Source organism: Salvia splendens, chromosome 13 (genome assembly GCF_004379255.2).
Source record: "Salvia splendens isolate huo1 chromosome 13, SspV2, whole genome shotgun sequence".
NCBI classification, from domain to species: Eukaryota; Viridiplantae; Streptophyta; class Magnoliopsida; order Lamiales; family Lamiaceae; genus Salvia; species Salvia splendens.
In genome coordinates, this window is record NC_056044.1 from 33,521,885 (window position 1) to 33,543,363 (window position 21,479).

Sequence of the window (21,479 nt, forward strand, 5' to 3'; positions counted from 1 at the left end):
CCAAAGGCGCAAGTACAAATATCTCACTGTTGTAATCTCAGCCCAATATTAAAACCTAAGATGGGTTTCACCAATGTAATTCTCAGCCCATTTACAGATTTATCATACTTCTCTATATGAATTTCTAATATTATTCTTCCAAATAAATTAAAAATATAATTCACAGATTGATGAGACCCAAACCAAAGACCTCTATCCACTAATTATAAATAAAACGAGTACACGTAACATTTCATCATAGCATATATGTGTTGTTTTAATATAAATATCGTATACGAATAAATATCAAACTTGACACTATACATATAAACTTGACACAGAAAAAATATTATATTTTTCTCACTTTATTTTGAATCACTTCCTCTCTCTATATTTATTTAGAAATGATTCGGTAAGAGTGATAAATGCATAAGTACAAATTACACGTGTAGTACCAATTTTAATCCCATTGTTGGTGAAATTCATATTCATGGATGTATGTAATTTATACTTACATATCATTCTCAATTCCCACGTTAAATATAATTAGCATTAGATGTTGTGTTTAAATTAATTAACTCATTTCCAAAATTACGAAATTCATTTGAACCGTATATGAGTTGTAGCGACACAAACGGTTGAGTACAAACCTATTCCATATCGTGCGTGGGACGTTGGAAGTTATATATAATTCATGTTCAATCTCAATTAGGCTGAGGTCTTTTGGGAATGACCTAAAAACAAATTTGCGTGGGTTTGACCTAAAAGTGACTAAACCCAACATAGCAAAAGTGATCAGTTTCTACTATATCAAACTCAACGCCCAACTAACAATCAAATCTCAGTAAATTCTAGACTTTGTCCAGATTTCTTCTCACTTCCCAAATTCTTTGATTTTTTTTTCTTTTCATTTCATTTTTTTCTATTTTTTTTCTTATATATCCTTTCTCTTTTATATGCACAACAAAATTTCTAATCCAAACCACATATGTCTATGCAATTTTCACATTTAAACACACTTCTTTTCTTTCTACCTCATCTCTCCAACTCATTTCACAACATTTAAACTAACTTTCCCCAAGATTTTATGGATATTCCCCCTTTTATTTAGCTTCCAAAGAAAAAGGCTTTAAAGGCTCAAAGTGGCTAGCTAGGAAAAATATTGAGTTAGGTCATAAATTTGGATATATAAAATAGCTAAGAAAGATGGCCTAACGTCCTTTTTTATCATTTAAACACTATGTAGACTTAGGCTGACCGGGAGCAAGTTCAGTTCATGAATGCAGATAAATCACACAAGAAAGAAATTTACAGCTCAAGTCTCATAGGGTATAAGCACGATTCAAGGCAAACAAGCAATTAACTAATTATGCACCTTTTCACAAAACTATGAAATCAATATATCAAGCCAACTCAAACAAAATATAATAGAACTTTTCATCATAGGCAACTCGGTCTGATGTCCCTAAACATGAGTATTTTTAAGTTTTCTATGTTAAGCTCATGACTAGGTCTGATGTCCCTAAACATGAGTATTTCTAAGTTTTTTATGTTATGCTCATTACTATATTCACCTCGGGTTTTTTTAAAAAATAAAAACAAAACTAACAAAAACAAACTAATCTAAAAAAAATAAGCAAAAACAACGGCCACTGCTCCGTTGCTGTTCGGAGGAAGACCGATGCTGGTAGCCCGTTCATCGGTGTGGTCCAGCCTCCTCCGGCCACTGCCACTGCCACTGCTACTCTTCCACCACCGCCCCGATACTGGTTTCGACTGACCGCCCTTGTTGCTCTCGTTTTCTTCATTTCATCCCATCATTTAGGATATCCAATTAGGAGGAAGCAACCTTCTTTCGTATGTTTCTTTCCTACACAGTGAGAGCAGGATAAATCTTCCATGGGGACTCAGTAACAGAATCATCATCGTCCCTAACCCTTCTCGGCCTTTAGCCTGACCCTTTCTAACCAAGAACCTGCAAATCAACCAACCAAAACCATGTCAAATTCCGAACCAGAAACTCCCAAAAAAACCTCAATCGGGGACAGCCAAAAAGGCTTCCCACCCGAATTTGTTGCACAACTTGCAGCGTTCATGAAACAGAACTTCAATATGCCACCAGAAATAAAGCCGGTACACCACCGGCAACAACCTAACCTATTCAACATAATTGGATATCCTGGCTCTGATTCCATGATAGAAATCCATGAGTTTCATCCTAAAATCAATTGGTGATAGGAGCCCATGAGACTTATATAATGATTTCAGTTCTCTTTGTACACCAATGTGGGATAGTTGTAATTTATATTTTTAGTTTCAATTGCCAACACTCTCCCCCAAACCCTCCAAGGTGAAGAGGTTGGGCTTTTTTCTGATCGATTGGACAACTGGCCCAATTTTTTCGATCGGTTGGACTACTTGGCCCAAATTTTTAAGTCTAGATATACTGATGAGTCAGTCATTTTTTCAATTTTGGCCCAAATATATTGCTGAGTCAGTTAAATTTGACCCACAGTCGGCGACCTGCTCTGATACCATCTCAAAAGAGGGCATCAATCGAGAGGAAAAGTGTTGAGAGAGAAGGGATCATTTTTTATTTATGTGTATTTTTGTACAGCCTTTTACATCTCTTTATAGGAAAGGTTACATGTAAATATGGGAGAGAATAATCTATTCCTAATCTTAATCAATTACATATCAATGAGTCATTGATCGATTAATTGCTGAGTTTGATCCTTTCCCGGCTTAGAATATCCTATGCAATCTTTCCTTTCTTGAGAGGATAAAGATTAAAATATCTCACTGTTGTTATCTCTTGGATCCCTCTCGTCGATGAATGAAGGTTAGATTATTCACTCAGCTGATACATCTCTGCTTGAATTGTTCTAGAAGCTTCGTTGTTTTGTGAATTTTAAGGAGGCGGAGGATTGTGAATTTACCCTAATTTCTCACTTAGCTCAATTATTGTTTTTGAGCATGGGAATGGGAGTATAATCTGTTTTGAGGAGTGGTTTATGTGTTAATTCACTAATTAGTGTGATATTTATGTTGTTGGAGTTCGTAGGTGTTAGTGGATTGTGACGTGCTTGATTGCTCCCTTTCCTTTGTTATATGGCTTTTAATTACTTAAAATTACGCTTTTTTTGCTTATCACTAAAGAAGAAAGATTGCATTTCCTTTGTAGGGAACTGTTGGATTCTGTTTTATGTAATTAGTTAACTTTATATACCTCTGTTTTTATGAAGATTGCAATTTTGCTTTCTTCTGTTGCGAACTGTTTGAATGTGTATAGCTATGCATTCTGTTTCATGTAAGTATGTCTCACGTCTCAAATCTCACATTCCACTAACTCATTTTTACTCATATTTTATTATAAAAGTAATATATAAAATGAGACTTATATTCCACTAATTTTTTTCCACTCATTTTCTTTTAATTTCTTAAAATCGAAACCAAAGTGGACAATTTTGAGTTGTGTTTTCTATTTGTTTGTTACTACTTTTAATTGTTAGTTATGTGCTCATACTCGATTTCAAATTTAGAGTTTGTAATATGTAAAGGCTTATCCTAAAACTTGTTCTGTATTTCAAAAATATTAATCTAAGTTGATGAGTATAATTTATTAAAGTTTAGAATATATAGCCGTCACGTGATCTAAATTTGAGATGAAATATTTTTATAAAATTGATGAAACTTGTCTGATTAAACCATATTTGTAAAAGTCCAAATGAAAGAACTTTCACCAACATAATTCTCATTGCACTTCCATTTTATAAGGCCCAAAAATAAAGCCCAAATTAAAACCCAAAAATGGGCTTTACCAATGTATTGACAGCCCATTTACATAGGTGTATTCTTTTATCATCATTATGACCTTATCCATATGCATTTAGGTATATCTTTGGAGAGATCTTATTCTTCATGTACTATCCCCAAAGATATAGCTCTTCCAAATAGAATAAAAAAATATAGTAATTCATAAATGTAATATTGGAATAAATCCCAAAATTGACTCCTTGTATGTTAACAACTTAGAGTCATATAACAAACAATAAAGCTTGACTATTCCATAAAAAAAAGAAATGTGATTCACATTAAAGATGTTTTCACACGCCAAACTTTGCCGTGTTTCACAATTATGTTTTTCACATTGAAGTTGTTTTTTTAGTGTTGGAACACATTATTTTAATTTGGAGTAAAAAGGCATCTCCTAGTTTGCATATAAATAGGTAAATGAAACAGAGTAGATAGACAAAAACATCAGCCATGAAAACAGCATACCTTTTTCTTACATATCTTTGTCTCCTAACCCTGTGTCTATGTCTGTGTCCTTCTAGAGCAGCCACAAGTGAAGCAGAGGTTTTGATGAGATGGAAATCCAGCCTATCATCTTCTGCTTCTCTCGAGTCTTGGTCCCTCAACAACATCAGCAACCACTGCAGATGGATTGGCATTAGCTGCAACGACGGGGGATCTGTGTCTGGGATTGATCTCTCCGGTGCAGGCCTTGTAGGGACATTGGACATGTTCCATTTCCCTACATTGCTGAATCTCACCACTTTCAACCTCAGTATGAATTATCTCAACGGCTCCATACCAGCTGCTCTTGGCAACCTCACAAGCCTCAATCTCTTGGACCTCTCCAACAATCTGTTTTCCGGCGCCATTCCACCAGAGATCGGCCGCTTGACAGAGCTTCGATACTTGAGCTTCTCCGACAACTATATGGTTGGAGAAATCCCATATCAGATTGGTAATATGAGGAAGGTGCGCTTCTTGGATTTGGGCTCTAATTACTTTAAATCTCCTGACTGGTCTCGATTTCCCACTTTCCCTTTCCTCACTCACCTTAATCTCTATAACAATGAACTCACCTCAGAATTCCCACACTTCATAACCACATGTCTCAACCTTACTTTTCTTGATTTTTCTAGAAACACCTTCACCGGCCAAATTCCTGAATCATTGTTCACCAATTTGATCAAACTTGAATATCTTTACCTCACCAGCAATAGTTTTCAAGGCCCCCTGTCACCAAATATCACTAACCTCTCCAAGTTGAAGGAACTTCGCCTTGCCGACAACCTCTTCTCTGGAAACATTCTTGATTCAGTAAGCCTTATTCCAAGCCTGCAAATTCTAGAGCTGTACAATAATTCGTTAATAGGAGAAATCCCTCCTTCTGTAGGCCTACTCACGAATCTACGAACTCTAGGCCTTGGAATGAACAGATTCAATTCCTCGATTCCCCGAGAGCTCGGACTGTGTAACAAGCTGACCGACTTAGATTTATCGCAGAATTCACTCTCGGGGCCATTGCCGCCATCCTTGTCAAATTTGGGCAATTTATCTTGGTTGCAACTATCTGGCAATAGCCTGACTGGTGAAATATTGACCTCTTTCTTCACGAGTTGGAGAAAACTAATCTCACTACAAATTGGAGAGAATGAATTCAGTGGGAAACTTCCATCAGAAATAGGATTGCTAACAAACCTGGAGTATCTGGATCTCTATAATAACTCGTTTTCAGGCAGCATCCCACCAGAGATAGGAACCCTACGAAATTTGGAGACGCTGGACCTTTCAACCAATAACTTTTCAGGTGAAATAGCTCGAGTCATAAACCAATTGAATGGGAGTTGGAAAACAATGCATTATATTCCATACTGAATTTCTTTTTCTTTTTAATGGCGGTTTGAAACGATCATCATTTTGAATTAAATACTTTTTATAAAGAATGCAATGCATTACTCATAAATGTGCTATTAAAATGCTATTCATACATTTACATTCTAAAAGTAAAGAATTTTGATTTATATCCTTATTTAACTTTAAAATATATTGTTTGAAGGTACAATTCCATCCACTATCGGAAATCTTTCAAATCTGGATTCCTTATTTCTCTCTTTCAACAAATTAAATGGTGAGTTCCCAACCTCCGTTTGCACTTGAAATCTCTTGAGTAATCTTGCTGGCCAAATACCAAATTTAATAACTACTCGAGTGCAAGATGTCATGCTAGTATGAAGTGACAATATTATATAAATATCTCAATATAAACCTAAAATAGTATGTCATTTCTAGAATATTTTGTTATAGTGATTCCCTACATGCCTGCTAGAACATGAATTTTGTTATTACCATATGAGTAATGGCTATGTCTCAAACTTGTACCATCCAAAATTGAGAATCTATACTTATGAGTTATGGATGTACATGTCTCAACAAATTATGGTGCTTGAGAATCTACAATATGGAGTATTAGTTTAGTTCACAACATGATATGCACGTGGAGTACAATTTTAGATGTAAAGAAATTTGATTTATATCCTTCTTATATTTCAAATAAATGGTTTGAAGGTACAATTCCATCCACTATTGGAAATCTTTCAAATCTGTGGGTCTTAGATCTCTCTTCCAACAAATTAAATGGTGAGTTCCCATTCAATAAATAATCTTGTTGGGCAATTTTATAACTCTCAAACTACATAACATATTATGTCATTTTTATTATAGTTTTTGTTATAATGATTTCCTATATGGGAGCCAGGTATGAATAGTGAATTTCATTACTTTGGATTTTAACATGAATAATCTAGATATGTTAGAATGCGGACATTGAAAAGTTCATACATTAGGGTGAATAGTTATATTTTCGCCAACACTTTTTATGTCTGGAAATTATGCTAAGTTTATTTAAACGGTCATCTTAACAACTGACATTTCGATTTTATGTGGTCCTTCTACTCTAAAATGTTAATATCTAATGCGGATAACCGCCATATTGCCAATGAGTATTTTTCAATATAAATAAATTTGATATATATCTTTCTTTTTTCTTTCAAATTAATTGTTTGAAGGTCCAATTCCATCCAACATTGGGAATCTTATAGAATTGGACTCCTTGGATCTCTCTTCCAACAAATTAAACGGTGAGCTCCCAACTTCCATTTGCAATTTGTCATGTCTTGAATAATCTTGAGGGCTCATTCCACAACATTTACCAATAGTTCACAACATGATATGTATGTGCATTTTTAAAAGTAAATAATTTTGATTTATATCCTTATTTATCTCACGAATAAATTGTTTGAAGGTCCAATACCATCCACCATTGGGAATCTTACAAATCTGATGATCTTATCTCTCTCTTCCAACAAATTAAATGGTGAGCTCCCATCCTCTATCTGCAAGTTGTCATACCTTGGTATTCTTCTTCTCTCGAATAATTCTTTGGAAGGAAGACTGCCACAGTGCTTTGGGGACTTCAGCAGAAATTTGACCATCTTTCATCTGAACCAAAATCAATTTGGTGGCCTCATTCCATCCACCTTTTCTATGAATTGTAGTCTCATTTCCATCAATTTGGGTAATAACAAATTCCACGGACGATTACCTAAATCCTTACTCAATTGCCAAAGTCTAAGGGGTCTCGACATTGGAAATAATAGAATACAAGATGAATTTCCCTTTTGGATGGAACGCCTTCCCAAGCTTAAAGTGCTAGTGTTGAAGTCTAACAAGTTTGATGGCAACTTATCACTCCCTTCGCCTACAAAACTTCCATTTCCTATGTTACAAGTTTTGGATATATCTCATAATGCATTTGTAGGCTCTCTACCTGAAAGATATTTCAAGAATTTCAGAGCAATGATTGAGCCAATAGAAATTGAAGGTGATCAGTTTCTAAGTTACGTGGAGATGAGGCTCAACTTGAAAGGTCGGGATCAGTTAATTAAGAGACTGTTGAAAACCTTCACAACAATTGATCTGTCCTCCAATAGATTCTTTGGAAATATTCCATCTTCTATAGGAAATCTTAAGATTCTCAAATACTTGAACCTGTCACACAATAGCCTCACAGGACATATACCTTCATCTATTGGAAACTTGAGTGAACTCGAATCGTTGGACTTGTCAACAAATAAACTGGATGGAGAAATTCCGAGTGAACTGACAAGGTTGACATTTCTTGCGAAATTAAACCTTTCAATAAACAATCTTGTTGGGAAAATACCACGATCCAATCAATTCTCCACATTTGAGAATGATTCATATGTGGGAAACTTGGGATTGTGTGGACTTCCGTTGACAAGAAAATGCAAAGATGATGATAGGGAATTGATGCAGTTTGCAGAAGAAGAGGGTGATGATGAATATGAATTCATCGATGGATTTGGTTGGCGATGTGTTGTGATGGGATATGGAAGTGGGTTCGTAGTTGGGATTGGAATTGGTTACATGATTATAAGAAGAGGAAGGCCAAGATGGTTAGTGGAATTCTTTTTTGGGATTGGTTATACATTTAAGACGAAGAAGAGACGCAAAAGAGTTGCACTAACACGCAGGGGAATTTGATTCAAAGCCAAAGGGAGTGATGTCCTTGTGTTTGAGTTGTGTTTTCTATTTCTTTCTACTTTTTTCATTGCTAGTGATCTCGTTTTGCTTAGTATCTATGATAAATTCTCTAAAGTATTAAGCTACATGTGTTCTGCATTTGAAAAAAAAATCTGTCCAACAAAAAAATTGATTGGTAAAATTATGGTACATAACCAATAGTTATGTTTTTCCATTTTGATCCATTTACAAAAATTAGTCAGACTGCCAGTTTGTAGTTTGTGTTTTCATTTTCTATCAATAATACTTCTACCATTTTTTTTGTATGCCTCTATCATGTTTTACTAATTTTGTTAAGGTATTATTTTGGTCCTCGACATATGGCTGGAATACGAAGTTAGTTAAGAACATTCATTTTTTTCGAAAATTGACTACTAAACAAATGAAAACATTGCCGAATCGGTCATTTTTTTCCTGCTCCGTCAAAAAATGACGGTCAACCGTGGATTAGTGAAATTGTGACCAGATTAAGCGATTTTGGTCACGGCAGCTGATATTTCAAAAAAATGGAAAGGTGTAATTGGGAGTGTTGGAACAATTGATGTGGAGCAAAGACTCCAGATGCTTGATAAATTGATAGTGTAATACTGAGATACATTAAACTGGAAAAAAATGAAATAATTATCTCTTTGTCCTAGGGTTTCTCTGTTCATAGATGGTACTCTCTCCGTCCCACAATAAGAATCACATTTTACCATTTTAGTCCGTTGTACAATAAAAGTCACGCTTCATTTACTTAAAACACGGCTAAATATGTAGAAAAAGAGGACTCCGTATAAATTTCCATTAATTGCAAAACACCATTTACGCATAGCAATTTGGTTGCTATCCAACTCAATCAAGCAGTAGAGCAGAGCACAAAATAACTCAATGGAACAGTTCGCGCCACAGGTATTCGATAAAAGGCTTAAGAGAACACTGTAACAGAAGAATCAAGAAAAAGCAAACAAAAGAACGATCCACATGAATGAAGGCCCATTAAAATTGGCCCAAAACAAAATTCTACTCTTTTCACCAAATAATGTCTCCAGCCCCAAAACTAAATGATTGTTTGTTTATCTTTGACTAAAATCATAAGCAAATTTTATATAATAAGATAGTAACCAAGACTTTAGGGGTATCTAATTATACTTAACTTACTAAAGATAATAAGAATTGTTTTTATTTTAGATAAATAATGACTTGCACAGACAGGTCAACAAAGTAGGGTTAGAACTATGTGGAAAATTGTCTTCTTTCTTTCATTATTATTATTATTGTAATGATTTAGTGGAATGTAAAGTCTAATTATATTTTAGTAAAAATGAAATGAGATTTAATTGTGGATTTTTAAAATTTGCAATATGAGATATTTAATATGGACTAAGGACTCGAATACCCCTCTAATATCACGAAACGAAAGCACAAAAGATTAACACATAACTTGACCCAAAATAAAATTTACTTTCATTACTAAATAATTTGACAAAGCCTTGTGATTATAATACAAACTTGGGCTCACGTATATTTTCCATGACCACTCTTATTTTCCAAAAACTTAATCACTATGTCCTATTATAAATGAAACGTTTTCTTTTTTGGATTATTTCAATAAAAATGAAACGTTTCCTAAAATGGAAATATTAATATCTCTACTTTATCTTCACTTTTACTTTACTCTCTCTTCATTGACTCACAAAACACCACTGCATAAAATCTTGTGTCTTATTTATTGGGACGGAGAGAGTATTAGGTAGTAATTTGCCAAACGTAACTTTTATTTTCATAACCAAATATTTTATCAAGGCCCAAACGTAACTTTTATCAAGGCCCAAATATTTTCATATCCAAATATTTTACTAGTAAAATTTCTTACTATGGCAGAACCTAAGTTTAAGCATTTTCAACTTTGTCGTGTTGCATTTTAGACTAAGTAGAAAATGCTTTAAAATAATTTATAATTGTTTATCCTTTAAAAAAATCAGTAATGTAAGTTCGTATTAATTGTTAAACAAAACGTATTTTAAATTAATCTATTATTTTCATTTATAGTCTTTTCTTTCACAAAAGGAAATTTCATTTTCTATTTATTTTCTCTCCTGATCTCTTTTCTTTATTAATTTTGCGTCTATATGAAAGACTGCTTATGAAGATAACCTACTTGGGCCATTAATTTGGCATTATCTGATGGAGTTGGAGTACATGAATTCTACATGGATATATCTATTTTGATTGTACAATTAATTAAAATGTGATGGCCAATATTATACAACTTGCACTTCTAATTATTTAATTTGTATCAGTTCATTAACCATTTTATATTTAATCAATTAAGTAGGAGAGATAAAAAATTTCTCTAACTGAAAGGACCTGAAAATTGGTTAATGGTACCACTTAGTTTAAATTTCTGGTTCTGTCACTAAAAAGACCGGAAACGGCATATTTGACAGCCCAAAATGAGTACTCCCTCCGTTCCATAGTAATAGAGTCATTTTACCATTTTGGTACGTTCCATAGCAATAGAGTTATTTCCCTTTTTAGTAAAAATTCAACACATTTTTCTATACCTAATTTACTATCTCTTACATTTTTCTCTTTTCATCTCTCTACCTTTTTCACTTTCCACTTTATTCTTCATTTACTTAACTCACCTAACACAATTTTTCTTAATCTACGTGCTGAAAATAAACGCATCCATTAGTATGGAATGGAAGGAGTATATCTTACTCGAGTTTTCAAAAAGCCGAATTTAAAGTCTCCCAAATTTATTATAAAAATAGAAAGTGTTCTGCTTTTGAATGTTAATTATACCACATTTCCTATGATTAATTTAAGACCCCAAACAATCAAAGATTCTTTGTGGTTTCTTCAAGTGGCAGTCCTCTTGACACGGCCAACAAATTAATCTTAGTGCTAATTTAATATGAATTTGTGTTTAGACTTTTGTTTCCCAAATCTAACATAAAGTAGAGAGCATCTGCGACGGTTGCATTTTATTATTAAATTGAAGAATTGGTAGACAGTTGGAATTGTTTCAACAATCAGAGGTAAAGGTTTTCTTTGTGTTTGTAAAGTAATTTAAATTGCCCATGAGAAATTATAAAGTAAATTTTAGGAATTTTAAAATGTATGGATGTCCCACAATCAAAATAATAGATGAAATATCTTTGAAATTAATGAGCTTGGTTTATCAAACTACCTAGCGACATGAAAAGATATGTATCATATGAGGAGCGAGCTCCTTTAGGACAATGGACACAATATTAAAAGAATGAAGTTTAGTAATTTCAGTGGAAAATATAAAGTAAAATAATAAAAAAATAAAGAGAAAACAAAGTTTACTATTCCATGGAAAAGGTAGGTGATTCAGATTTAATTCTTGTACACTATTATGTTTCCCATTCAATCATTTCTCACATAAAAGTTGTTTTTTATTGTTGGAATATATTACTTTAATTATGAGTAAAAGGGCTCCTTGTTTGCACATAAATATGCAAATGAAGCAGACTAGATAGACAAAAACATCATCCATGAAAACAGCATACCTTTTTCTTACATATATATCTCTCCTAACACTGTGTCTGTGTCCTTCAAGAGTAATATTGGACAAATATCTAGTTTGCACAAAAACATCAGCCATGAAAATATAAATGTAATAAATCCCAAAATTGACTCTATAAAAAAGCTTGACTATTCCATAAAAAAAAAAAAAAGAAATGTGATTCACATTAAAGTCTTGTACACAATTATGTTTCCCATTCACAAAGATGTTTTCCCATTATCATCGTCTAACCATTCCACACGCCAAACTTTGCACAATTATGTTTTTTAGTGTTGGAATATATTATTTTAATTTTGAGTAAAAGGGTATCTCCTAGTTTGCATATAAATAGGCAAATAAAGAAGAGTAGATAGATAAAAACAACAGTCATGAAAACAACATATCTTTTTCTTACATATCTCTCTCTCCTAACACTGTGTCTATGTCCGTGCCCTTCAAGAGCAGCCACAAGTGAAGCTGATGAAATGGAAATTCAGCCTATCATCTTCTGCTTCTCTCGAGTCTTGGTCCGTCAACAACATCAGCAACCACTGCAGATGGATTGGCATTCGCTGCAACGCCGAGGGATCTGTTTGTGGGATTAGTCTCCCCAGTGCAGGCCTTGCAGGGACATTGGATCTGTTCCATTTCACTGCATTGCTGAACCTCACCACTTTCAACCTCAGCGGAAATTATCTCGACGGCTCCGTACCAGCTGCTCTTGGCAACCTCACAAGCCTCAATCTCTTGGACCTCTCCGACAATTTGTTTTCCGACGCCATTCCACCAGAGATCGGCCGCTTGACAGAGCTTCGGTACCTGAGCTTCTCCAACAACTATATGGTTGGAGAAATCCCATATCAGATTGGCAATCTGAGGAAGGTGCGCTTCTTGCATTTGGGCTCCAATTACTTTAAATCTCCTGACTGGTCTAGATTTCCCAATTTCCCTTTCCTAATTCACCTTAATCTTCGTGTGAATGAACTCAACTTGGAATTCCCACACTTCATAACCACATGTCTCAACCTTACATTCCTTGATTTGTCTCAAAACAACTTCACGTGCCAAATTCCTGAAACTTTGTTCAGCAATTTGGTCAAACTCGAATATCTTAACCTCACCAGCAACAGTTTTCAAGGCCCCCTGTCACCAAATATCACTAACCTCTCCAAGTTGAAGGATCTTCGCCTAACCGAAAACCTCTTCTCTGGCAAGATTCTTGATTCAGTAAGCCTTATTCCAAGCCTGCAAAATCTAGAGCTGTACAATAATTCATTTATAGGAGAAATCCCTCCTTCTATAGGCCTACTCACGAATCTCCAAAGTCTAGATCTTCGAATGAACAGATTCAATTCCTCCATTCCCCGAGAGCTCGGCCTGTGTAACAAGCTGACCTACATAGATTTATCCCAGAATTCACTCTCGGGGCCATTGCCGCCATCCTTATCAAATCTGGGCAATTTATCTGAGTTGTACCTATCTCACAATAGCCTGATTGGTGAAATATTGACCTCTTTCATCACGAGTTGGAGAAAACTAATCTCACTACTAATTGAAGACAATGAATTCAGCGGGGAACTTCCATCAGAAATAGGATTGCTCACAAACCTCGAGTATCTGTGATACGATTACTATTATTATTATTATTATTAGTTAGTTAGTTAGTTAGTTAATTATGGATTTGCATATCTTTTTCATATCTTTTGTCTTACTCATTAAATTAGTATCCACTATTATAAATAGTGGACATTGTTCTTCAGTTCATTCATTCAAGAAATAAAATACTTCTTTTACGCAATTTAACGTTTTTTTCTCTCGTGCACAAAGCACGAACCCTAGAATTCGACGCCGGATTGATCGACGGGCAAAGCTCCCGCGACGTTCGACTCGATTTCCTATCGTTGAGGAACTTTATCCTTAACAAGTGGTGCTTTCATTCTCGAACTCATGGCCGAAGTCAATTTTCGTTCATGGTGGGAGATATCGCAAGCATCTGAAGGCTTGCAATTGAATTCAACAGTAGCAACATGGGAGAATATTCTCGCTAGGCTCGCCCGGCTCGAAACCCAATTGGTTGAGCATAAGCGCAGGGTAGCAGCAACGCACTCTCCGCTCCAGCCTGAACCTGATCCACCCGACCAACCCTGGCTGTACACCGTCGCACAACCACCTCACGCGCCCTACACCTACACGAATTCGTACCCGCTGCTGCGAAGTCCTTATGCCGGACCCCAGAATCTACCGCTGCCTCCATACAAGCTGGATAGACACCAATTGCACCACGGCCACCAGCCCATCGCCTATCAACAGCCACCGCTGACAGCAGCCGCTGCCGCAAACCTACCCCACCAAAACTACCAGCCCGCTATCAGCTGGTGTCCACTGACGAGTCACCACCACTCAGCAGCGCAACTGCCGGCTGCTGTTGTACCGCTGTACAGAGGAGGCCCATTGGAGGCCGTCGCCGTACCTGATGAGGCCGTTGTAGTAGAGGAAGTCCAAGATAAGAGCTGCAGCGAAGTCATGCTCTTCAGCCGCAAGCCCTATGACGGAGCTGAGATGCTAATGGTTGTCCCGCCCTCTCCACCCGCGATCTCTATGCCGTGCAGCCCCAATGTCAATGGACAGGAGGGGGAATTGTTTGAAGATGAACCGCCCCTACTAGCCGGGATCCCACCGCCGTGCAGCCCAAGTCAGGATTACAGTAATCACACTTCGGTTCCAATTGAATTGGTCAATTCAATGGAGTTTGAGCATCTTGGCGAGGGGAATGATAGGATTGAAGTTAATGGTGAAAACAAGGATCTAGACCGAGTTGATGAGAAAGAGTCATTGATTTTGGCAGAAGAAAAGCGTCGTGATGAACGGGAAAGAGTACGTTCCACGGACTCTATATTTGAGATAGAAGCAAAGGATGCCTTAGTTCATGTTGTGGCTACTTGTTTAGTTGCACATATGGAGCAACTGTCGAATGATGCTGAAATTGCTCCAACGCAGCGACCGGGAACGTTTGATCCAGGAGGGGATACATCAAAGCTTTTGTTGTCTTCGACTCTCTTCGTTGCTTCGTGGTTCCCACCTTGAGGACAAGGTGGATTTCAACCGTGGGGAAGTTGATACGATTACTATTATTATTATTATTATTAGTTAGTTAGTTAGTTAGTTAGTTAATTATGGATTTGCATATCTTTTTCATATCTTTTGTCTTACTCATTAAATTAGTATCCACTATTATAAATAGTGGACATTGTTCTTCAGTTCATTCATTCAAGAAATAAAATACTTCTTTTACGCAATTTAACGTTTTTTTCTCTCGTGCACAAAGCACGAACCCTAGAATTCGACGCCGGATTGATCGACGGGCAAAGCTCCCGCGACGTTCGACTCGATTTCCTATCGTTGAGGAACTTTATCCTTAACAATCTGTTTCTCTCTAATAACTCGTTTTATGGCACCATCCCACCAGAGATAGGAAACCTACAAAATTTATGGAGGCTGGACCTTTCAACCAATAACTTTTCAGGTGTAATAGCTCGAGTCATAAACCAATGGGAGTTGGAAAACAATGAATTATATTCCATAGTGAATTTCTTTTTCTTTTTAATGACGGTTTGAAACGATCATCAGTTTGAATTAAATACTTTTTATAAAGAATGCAATGCATTACTCATAAATGTGCTATTAAAATGCTATTCATACATTTACATTTTAAAAGTAAAGAATTTTTATTTATATCCTTATTTAATTTTAAAATATATTGTTTGAAGGTCCATTACCATCCACCATTGGGAGTCTTACAAATCTGGAGATCTTAGTTCTCTCTTTCAACAAATTAAATGGTGAGTTCCCAACCTCCGTTTGCAACTTGAAATCTCTTGAGTAATCTTGTTGGCCAAATACCAAATTTAATAACTACTCAAGTGCAAGATGTCATGCTAGTATGAAGTGACATTATATAAATATCTCAATATAAACCTAAAATACTATGTCATTTCTAGAATATTTTGTTATACTGATTCCCTACATGCCTGCTAGAACATGAATTTTGTTATTACCATATGAGTAATGGCTATGTCTCAAACTTGTACCATCCACAATTGAGAATCTATACTTATGAGTTATGGATATATATATGTCTCAACATGGAGTATTAGTTTAGTTCACAACATGATATGCACGTGGAGTACAATTTTAGATGTAAAGAAATTTGATTTATATCCTTCTTATATTTCAAATAAATGGTTTGAAGGTACAATTCCATCCACTATCGGAAATCTTTCAAATCTGCATTCCTTATTTCTCTCTTCCAACAAATTAAATGGTGAGTTCCCATTCTCCTCTGCAACTTGACATTCATTAAATAATCTTGTTGGGCATTTTTATAACTGATAAACTCGTGGTTTAGCAAGTATTTTGGATGATTAACGTGAATACTTCAATGTTTTGTAGCATATTACTTGAGTTTGCATCCATTATCCACTACTTAAGTGTTTTGATGAGTTTGTCTAGTGTTTGGGGACAAAACAGGTGAAAATTACTTGAAAACGAGCTTGAAGATGGAATACAGAAGAAACGCCCGGCTCGGGCGTTCATGTACAAGAGAAACGCCCGGCTCGGGCGTTTGTACAAAGAAGGAACGAATCCAGAGAGTTTGCCCGACCGGGCGTTCCCCCTCGGAAGAATCGCCCGACCGGGCGATGTGAAGAATTGGGTCCATCGAGAGATCGCCCGACCGGGCGTTTAGGCGACTTAAAATCGCCCGGCCGGGCGATGTGTTCTGCGAGAGTTAATTGCTATTATTTCCGTCCCGGGTATAAAAGGAGAGCTAGGTTTTCGTGCCCAAGGAGACCAGACACGCCCCAAGAAGGAGTTTTTCAGATTGGAGAGTAGGTTGAAGCGACAAAGAGTCCGATTCATCGACAAGGTTGAAGACGAAGACAATTTGCCCATTCAATCCACCTTTGGGAGTATCTCTATTAGTTTCTTATGTTTAGTTCGATTTCTTTGGATTTATCTTGTGAATTTGCATTGAATATGAGTAGCTAATTCCCTTGTAGAGTTTTGGTGAAGACTACAATGAATGCTTTTGATTAATTCAAGGACTTTTGATTACCTATGCTCTTGTGATTCCTTTGTGTTATTCTTGAGCTTTTTCAATTCAATTGCTTAGCTACCAATTGGGTTTGTTGACCTAGTTTTGAGTAATCGAGAGATACCTAATTAGGATTGATAAAAGAATGAACAACACCTAGATAATTTACATTCGAGAGAAGGAATTCTAGAGTGAGGGCTTGAGCCTTTTGTTTTAAGGAGTTAATCGTGAATTATTAGAAGGAGACTTCAATATTAATGGTTAATCAACGGGTTGGGTGCACTCGAGAGAGGGCTTAGCCTAGACTAGCGGCTTTCCTAGTAATCCTAGAGACTTCAAACTACATAACATATTATGTCATTTTTATATAGTTTTTGTTATAATGATTTCTTATATGCGAGCTAGGTATAAATATCTCAATATAAACCTAAAATATTATGTTATTTCTAGAATATTTTGTTATAGTGATTTTCTACATGCCTGCTAGAAAACGATTTTGTTCCTCAGGATATTACCATATGAGTTATGCCTATGTCCCAAAATTGTATCATCCACAATTGAGAGTCTATACTTTATAATTAAGGCTATAGTATATATGTCCCAACAATATGGAGTAGCAGTTTAGTTCACAACATGATATGTATGTACAATTTTAGATGTAAAGAAATTTGATTTATATCCTTCTTATATTTCGAATAAATGGTTTGAAGGTCCAATACCATCCACCATTGGAAATCTTACAAATCTGTGGTTCTTAGATCTCTCTTCCAACAAATTAAATGGTGAGCTCCCATTCTCGTCTGCAACTAGACATTCATTAAATAATCTTGTTGCATATTATGTCATTTTTATAATAGTTTTTGTTATAACGATTTCCTATATGCAAGCTAGGCAGATTGGACCTGAATTTCATTACTCTGGATATTAACATGAATAATTTAGATATATTTGAACACGGACATTGAAAAAAGTTCATACATTTGGGTAATAGGGTGAATAGTGATATTTTCGCCAACTCTTTTATATCTGAAAATTATGCTAACTTTATTTAAACATTCTGATTTATGGGAGTTATTTCATGAAAGATTGGTCATCTTGACAATCAACATTCTGATTTATGGGAGTTATATCTGTAAATGGAAAATACCTCAAGTCGTAAACCGATTGAGTGGGAACATGGAAGACAATGATTTATAGTATTAATTTGCAACTAGGTGTTGGGGTACAAACCCATCCCACATCGGATGAGTGAGGGAAGTTGGAAGGTGTATATAATTCCTGTCCAACCCCAATTAGTTTGAGGCCTTTTGGGAGTGACCCAAAAGCAAATCCGTGCGGGCTTGACCCAAAGCGGACAATATCAAACTAATGTTGCAGTCGACGATCCTAACAAGTGGTATCAGAGCCCAGGTGGCTATGGGTCGGGCCTGGATGAGCCCCGGTTAGGGTCGGGCCCTGAAAGACTCGGGTTAGAGTCGGGCCCAGGCCAGGGCTGGAACGACCCATGTTCGTGTCAACTGCGTTCCCGATGTGGTCTCGGTTTGAGGGGAGGTTTGTTGGGGTACAAACCTATCCCACATCGGATGAGTGAGGGAAGTTGGAAGGTGTATATAATTCCTGTCCAACCCCAATTAGTTTGACTCCTTTTGGGAGTGACCCAAAAACAAATCCGTGCGGGCTTGACCCAAAGCGGACAATATCAAACTAATGTTGCAGTCGACGATCCTAACAAGTGGTATCAAAGCCCAGGTGGCTATGGGTCGGGCCTGGATGAGCCCCGGTTAGGGTCGGGCCCTGAAAGACTCGGGTTAGAGTCGGGCCCAGGCCAGGGCTGGAACGACCCATGTTCGTGTCAATTGCGTTCCCGATGTGGTCTCGGTTTGAGGGGAGGTTTGTTGGGGTACAAACCCATCCCACATCGGATGAGTGTCGGGCCCTGAAAGACTCGGGTTGGAGTCGGGCCCAGGATGACCCAGGGGCCAGGGCTGGAATAACCCATGTTTGTGTCGATTGCGTTCCCGATGTGGTCTCGGTTTGAGGGGAGGTTTGTTGGGGTACCAACCCATCCCACATCGGATGAGTGAGGGAAGTTGGAAGGTGTATATAATTCCTGTCCAACCCCAATTAGTTTGAGGCCTTTTGGGAGTGACCCAAAAGCAAATCCGTGCGGGCTTGACCCAAAGCGGACAATATCAAACTAATGTTGCAGTCGACGATCCTAACACTAGGCATATCCTTACTGAATTTCTTATTCTTCGGTTTGCTACGATCATTCATTCCGTCCCTTAAATTTTATGTTTTGGTTCATATTTAACTGTCAATCTCATTTTAAAGTCCGATTTTAGTCTCGTACATTTGCACAAAAAATCTATTTGATCATATACATTTTACGTGTGGTATCTTTTGATCTTACACAATATATTTGTTCCGTATTTTAACTTATCAATCAAGTCAAAATCGAGTTGATGTTAAGTTTTAACGGAATCGGTAAATATGAACAAAAACATAATGTTTGGGACCAAAAAGCTAACAAACAATGTGTAGGACCAAAAAGTTTTATTTTAAAATTTAGTCTATTTGTTATTATAAAGTTAATGTTTCCATGTAGCATATCACCTAACGCCTTCTCAAAATGAACTCTAATGGTTTAGATAAAACTGATTAATATTAGAGCTTCTAAATATAAATGTAATATAGGAATAATACGTTATACCTCATGTGGTCATAATATAAAGTATAAATGATTTTGATAGTGTATTTGTAATATTAGACCTTATGTGGTCTTAATATAAATGTAATATTGGAACAAATCCCAAAATTGACTCTTTGTGTGTAAACAACTTATACCTTTTATTACATATATGTCTCTCCTAGCACTGTGTCTATGTCTGTGTCCTTCAAGTGCAGCCACAACTGACATTATATAAATATCTCAATATAAACCTAAAATATTATGTTATTTCTAGAATATTAAATGGTGCTTTTATCTACAATATGGAGTATTAGTTTAGTTAACAACATGATATGCATGTACAATTTTTAAAAGTAAAGAATTTTGATTTAACTATAAAATAAATTGTTTGAAGGTTCAATACCATCCACCGTTGGGAATCTATCAAAGCTGGGGTTCTTATATCTATCTTCCAACAAATTAAATGGTGAGCTCCCATCCTCCATCTGCAACTTGTCATCCCTTGCTTATCTTCTTCTCTCGAATAATACTTTGGAAGGAAGACTGCCACGATGCTTTGGAAACTTCAGCAGATCATTGATCATCTTTCACCTAAACATGAATCACCTTAGTGGCCTCATTCCATCTACCTTTTCTAAGAATTGTAGTCTTATTTCCATCAATTTGGGTAATAACAAATTCCACGGACGATTACCTAAATCCTTAATCAATTGCCGAAGTCTAAGGGGTCTCGACATTGGAAATAATAGAATACAAGATGAATTTCCCTTTTGGATGGAACGCCTACGCAAGCTTCGGGTGCTAGTGTTGAGGTCTAACAAGTTTGATGGTAACATGTCGCTTCCTTCACGAACCAAGTTTCCATTTCCTATGTTACAAGTTCTAGATATATCTCATAATGCATTTGTAGGCTCTCTCCCCGAAAGATATTTCAAGAATTTCAGAGCAATGATAGAGGAAAAGCAAAGAGATGACACAAAGAGTTTCCATGACAAAGAAAAAAACAACGACGACTATTATTATCTAAGTTATGTGGATATGATAGTCACCTTGAAAGGTCAGGATATGTTGTTGAATAGACTACTTGATACCTTCACAACAATTGATTTATCCTCCAATAGTTTCTCTGGGACTATTCCACCTTCCATAGGAAATCTTAAGATTCTCAAATATTTGAACCTAACCCACAATAGCCTCACAGGACATATACCTTCATCTCTTGGAAACTTGAGTGAACTCGAATCGTTGGATTTGTCAACAAACAAACTGGATGGAGAAATTCCAAGTGAATTGACAAGGTTGACATTTCTTGCAAAATTAAACCTTTCAATGAACAATCTTGTTGGGCAAATACCACGATCCAATCAGTTCTCCACATTTGAGAATGATTCGTATGTGGGAAACTTAAGATTGTGTGGACTTCCGTTGACAAGAAAATGCAACGAGGATGATGGGAAATCGATGCAGCCTGCAAAAGAAGAGGGTGATGATGAATATGAATTCATAGATGGATTTGGTTGGCGATGTGTTGTGATGGGATATGGAAGTGGATTCATTGTTGGGATTGGAATTGGATACATGATTATAAGGAGTGGAAGGCCAAGATGGTTAGTGGAATTCTTTTTCGGAGTTGGTTATAAATATAAGACAAAGAAGAGACGCAACAGAGCTGCATCAACACACAGGGTAACTTAGATTGCAAGACTAAAGGAGGATTGTGTGCTTTCCTTGTGTTTAATTTGGGGATCTTTCCTTGGTTGTTTCGAATTACTTTTTTTACGTTTTTGGATGTCATGCTT

The 21,479-nt window shown here is 36.3% G+C and overlaps 3 protein-coding genes across 6 annotated transcripts; all 3 read left to right on the top strand.

Moving 5' to 3' along the window:
* Window positions 1-4,252: 4,252 nt before the first annotated feature.
* LOC121762180 (receptor-like protein 52) lies at window positions 4,253-8,624 on the top strand. Its single transcript, XM_042157982.1, has 5 exons — window positions 4,253-5,581; window positions 5,831-5,902; window positions 6,340-6,411; window positions 6,840-6,911; window positions 7,076-8,624. Exons 1-5 carry the CDS (start codon window positions 4,345-4,347, stop codon window positions 8,335-8,337), a joined length of 2,715 nt encoding a protein of 904 aa, XP_042013916.1. The 5' UTR covers window positions 4,253-4,344; the 3' UTR covers window positions 8,338-8,624.
* A 3,668-nt stretch (window positions 8,625-12,292) lies between these two features.
* LOC121762182 (leucine-rich repeat receptor-like serine/threonine-protein kinase RGI4) lies at window positions 12,293-17,008 on the top strand. 4 transcript variants are annotated; one of them, XM_042157986.1, is made up of 3 exons: window positions 12,293-15,735; window positions 16,146-16,217; window positions 16,406-17,008. In XM_042157986.1, exon 1 carries the CDS (start codon window positions 12,377-12,379, stop codon window positions 13,517-13,519), a length of 1,143 nt encoding a protein of 380 aa, XP_042013920.1. In that variant the 5' UTR covers window positions 12,293-12,376; the 3' UTR covers window positions 13,520-15,735; window positions 16,146-16,217; window positions 16,406-17,008. The 4 variants fall into 3 exon arrangements, with proteins under 4 accessions (XP_042013920.1, XP_042013922.1, XP_042013919.1 ...); XM_042157988.1 differs by having other exon boundaries at window positions 16,424-17,008; XM_042157985.1 differs by having other exon boundaries at window positions 16,146-17,008.
* Window positions 17,009-19,217: 2,209 nt separating this feature from the next.
* LOC121761309 (receptor-like protein 20) lies at window positions 19,218-21,474 on the top strand. The gene has a single exon (XM_042156960.1). The coding sequence runs from the start codon at window positions 20,278-20,280 to the stop codon at window positions 21,373-21,375; it is 1,098 nt and encodes a 365-aa protein (XP_042012894.1). The 5' UTR covers window positions 19,218-20,277; the 3' UTR covers window positions 21,376-21,474.
* Window positions 21,475-21,479: the final 5 nt, after the last annotated feature.

Excerpts from the sequence above, each read along its gene's own strand:
- LOC121762180 (XM_042157982.1), top strand. The coding sequence starts at position 4,345 with ATGAGATGGAAATCCAGCCTATCATCTTCTGCTTCTCTCGAGTCTTGG. Across the intron at positions 5,582-5,830 it reads TTCAACCAATAACTTTTCAG|GTACAATTCCATCCACTATC; the intron begins GTGAAATAGCTC and ends TATTGTTTGAAG. Across the intron at positions 6,912-7,075 it reads CTCTTCCAACAAATTAAACG|GTCCAATACCATCCACCATT; the intron begins GTGAGCTCCCAA and ends AATTGTTTGAAG.
- LOC121762182 (XM_042157985.1), top strand. The coding sequence starts at position 12,377 with ATGAAATGGAAATTCAGCCTATCATCTTCTGCTTCTCTCGAGTCTTGG.
- LOC121761309 (XM_042156960.1), top strand. The coding sequence starts at position 20,278 with ATGAATCACCTTAGTGGCCTCATTCCATCTACCTTTTCTAAGAATTGT.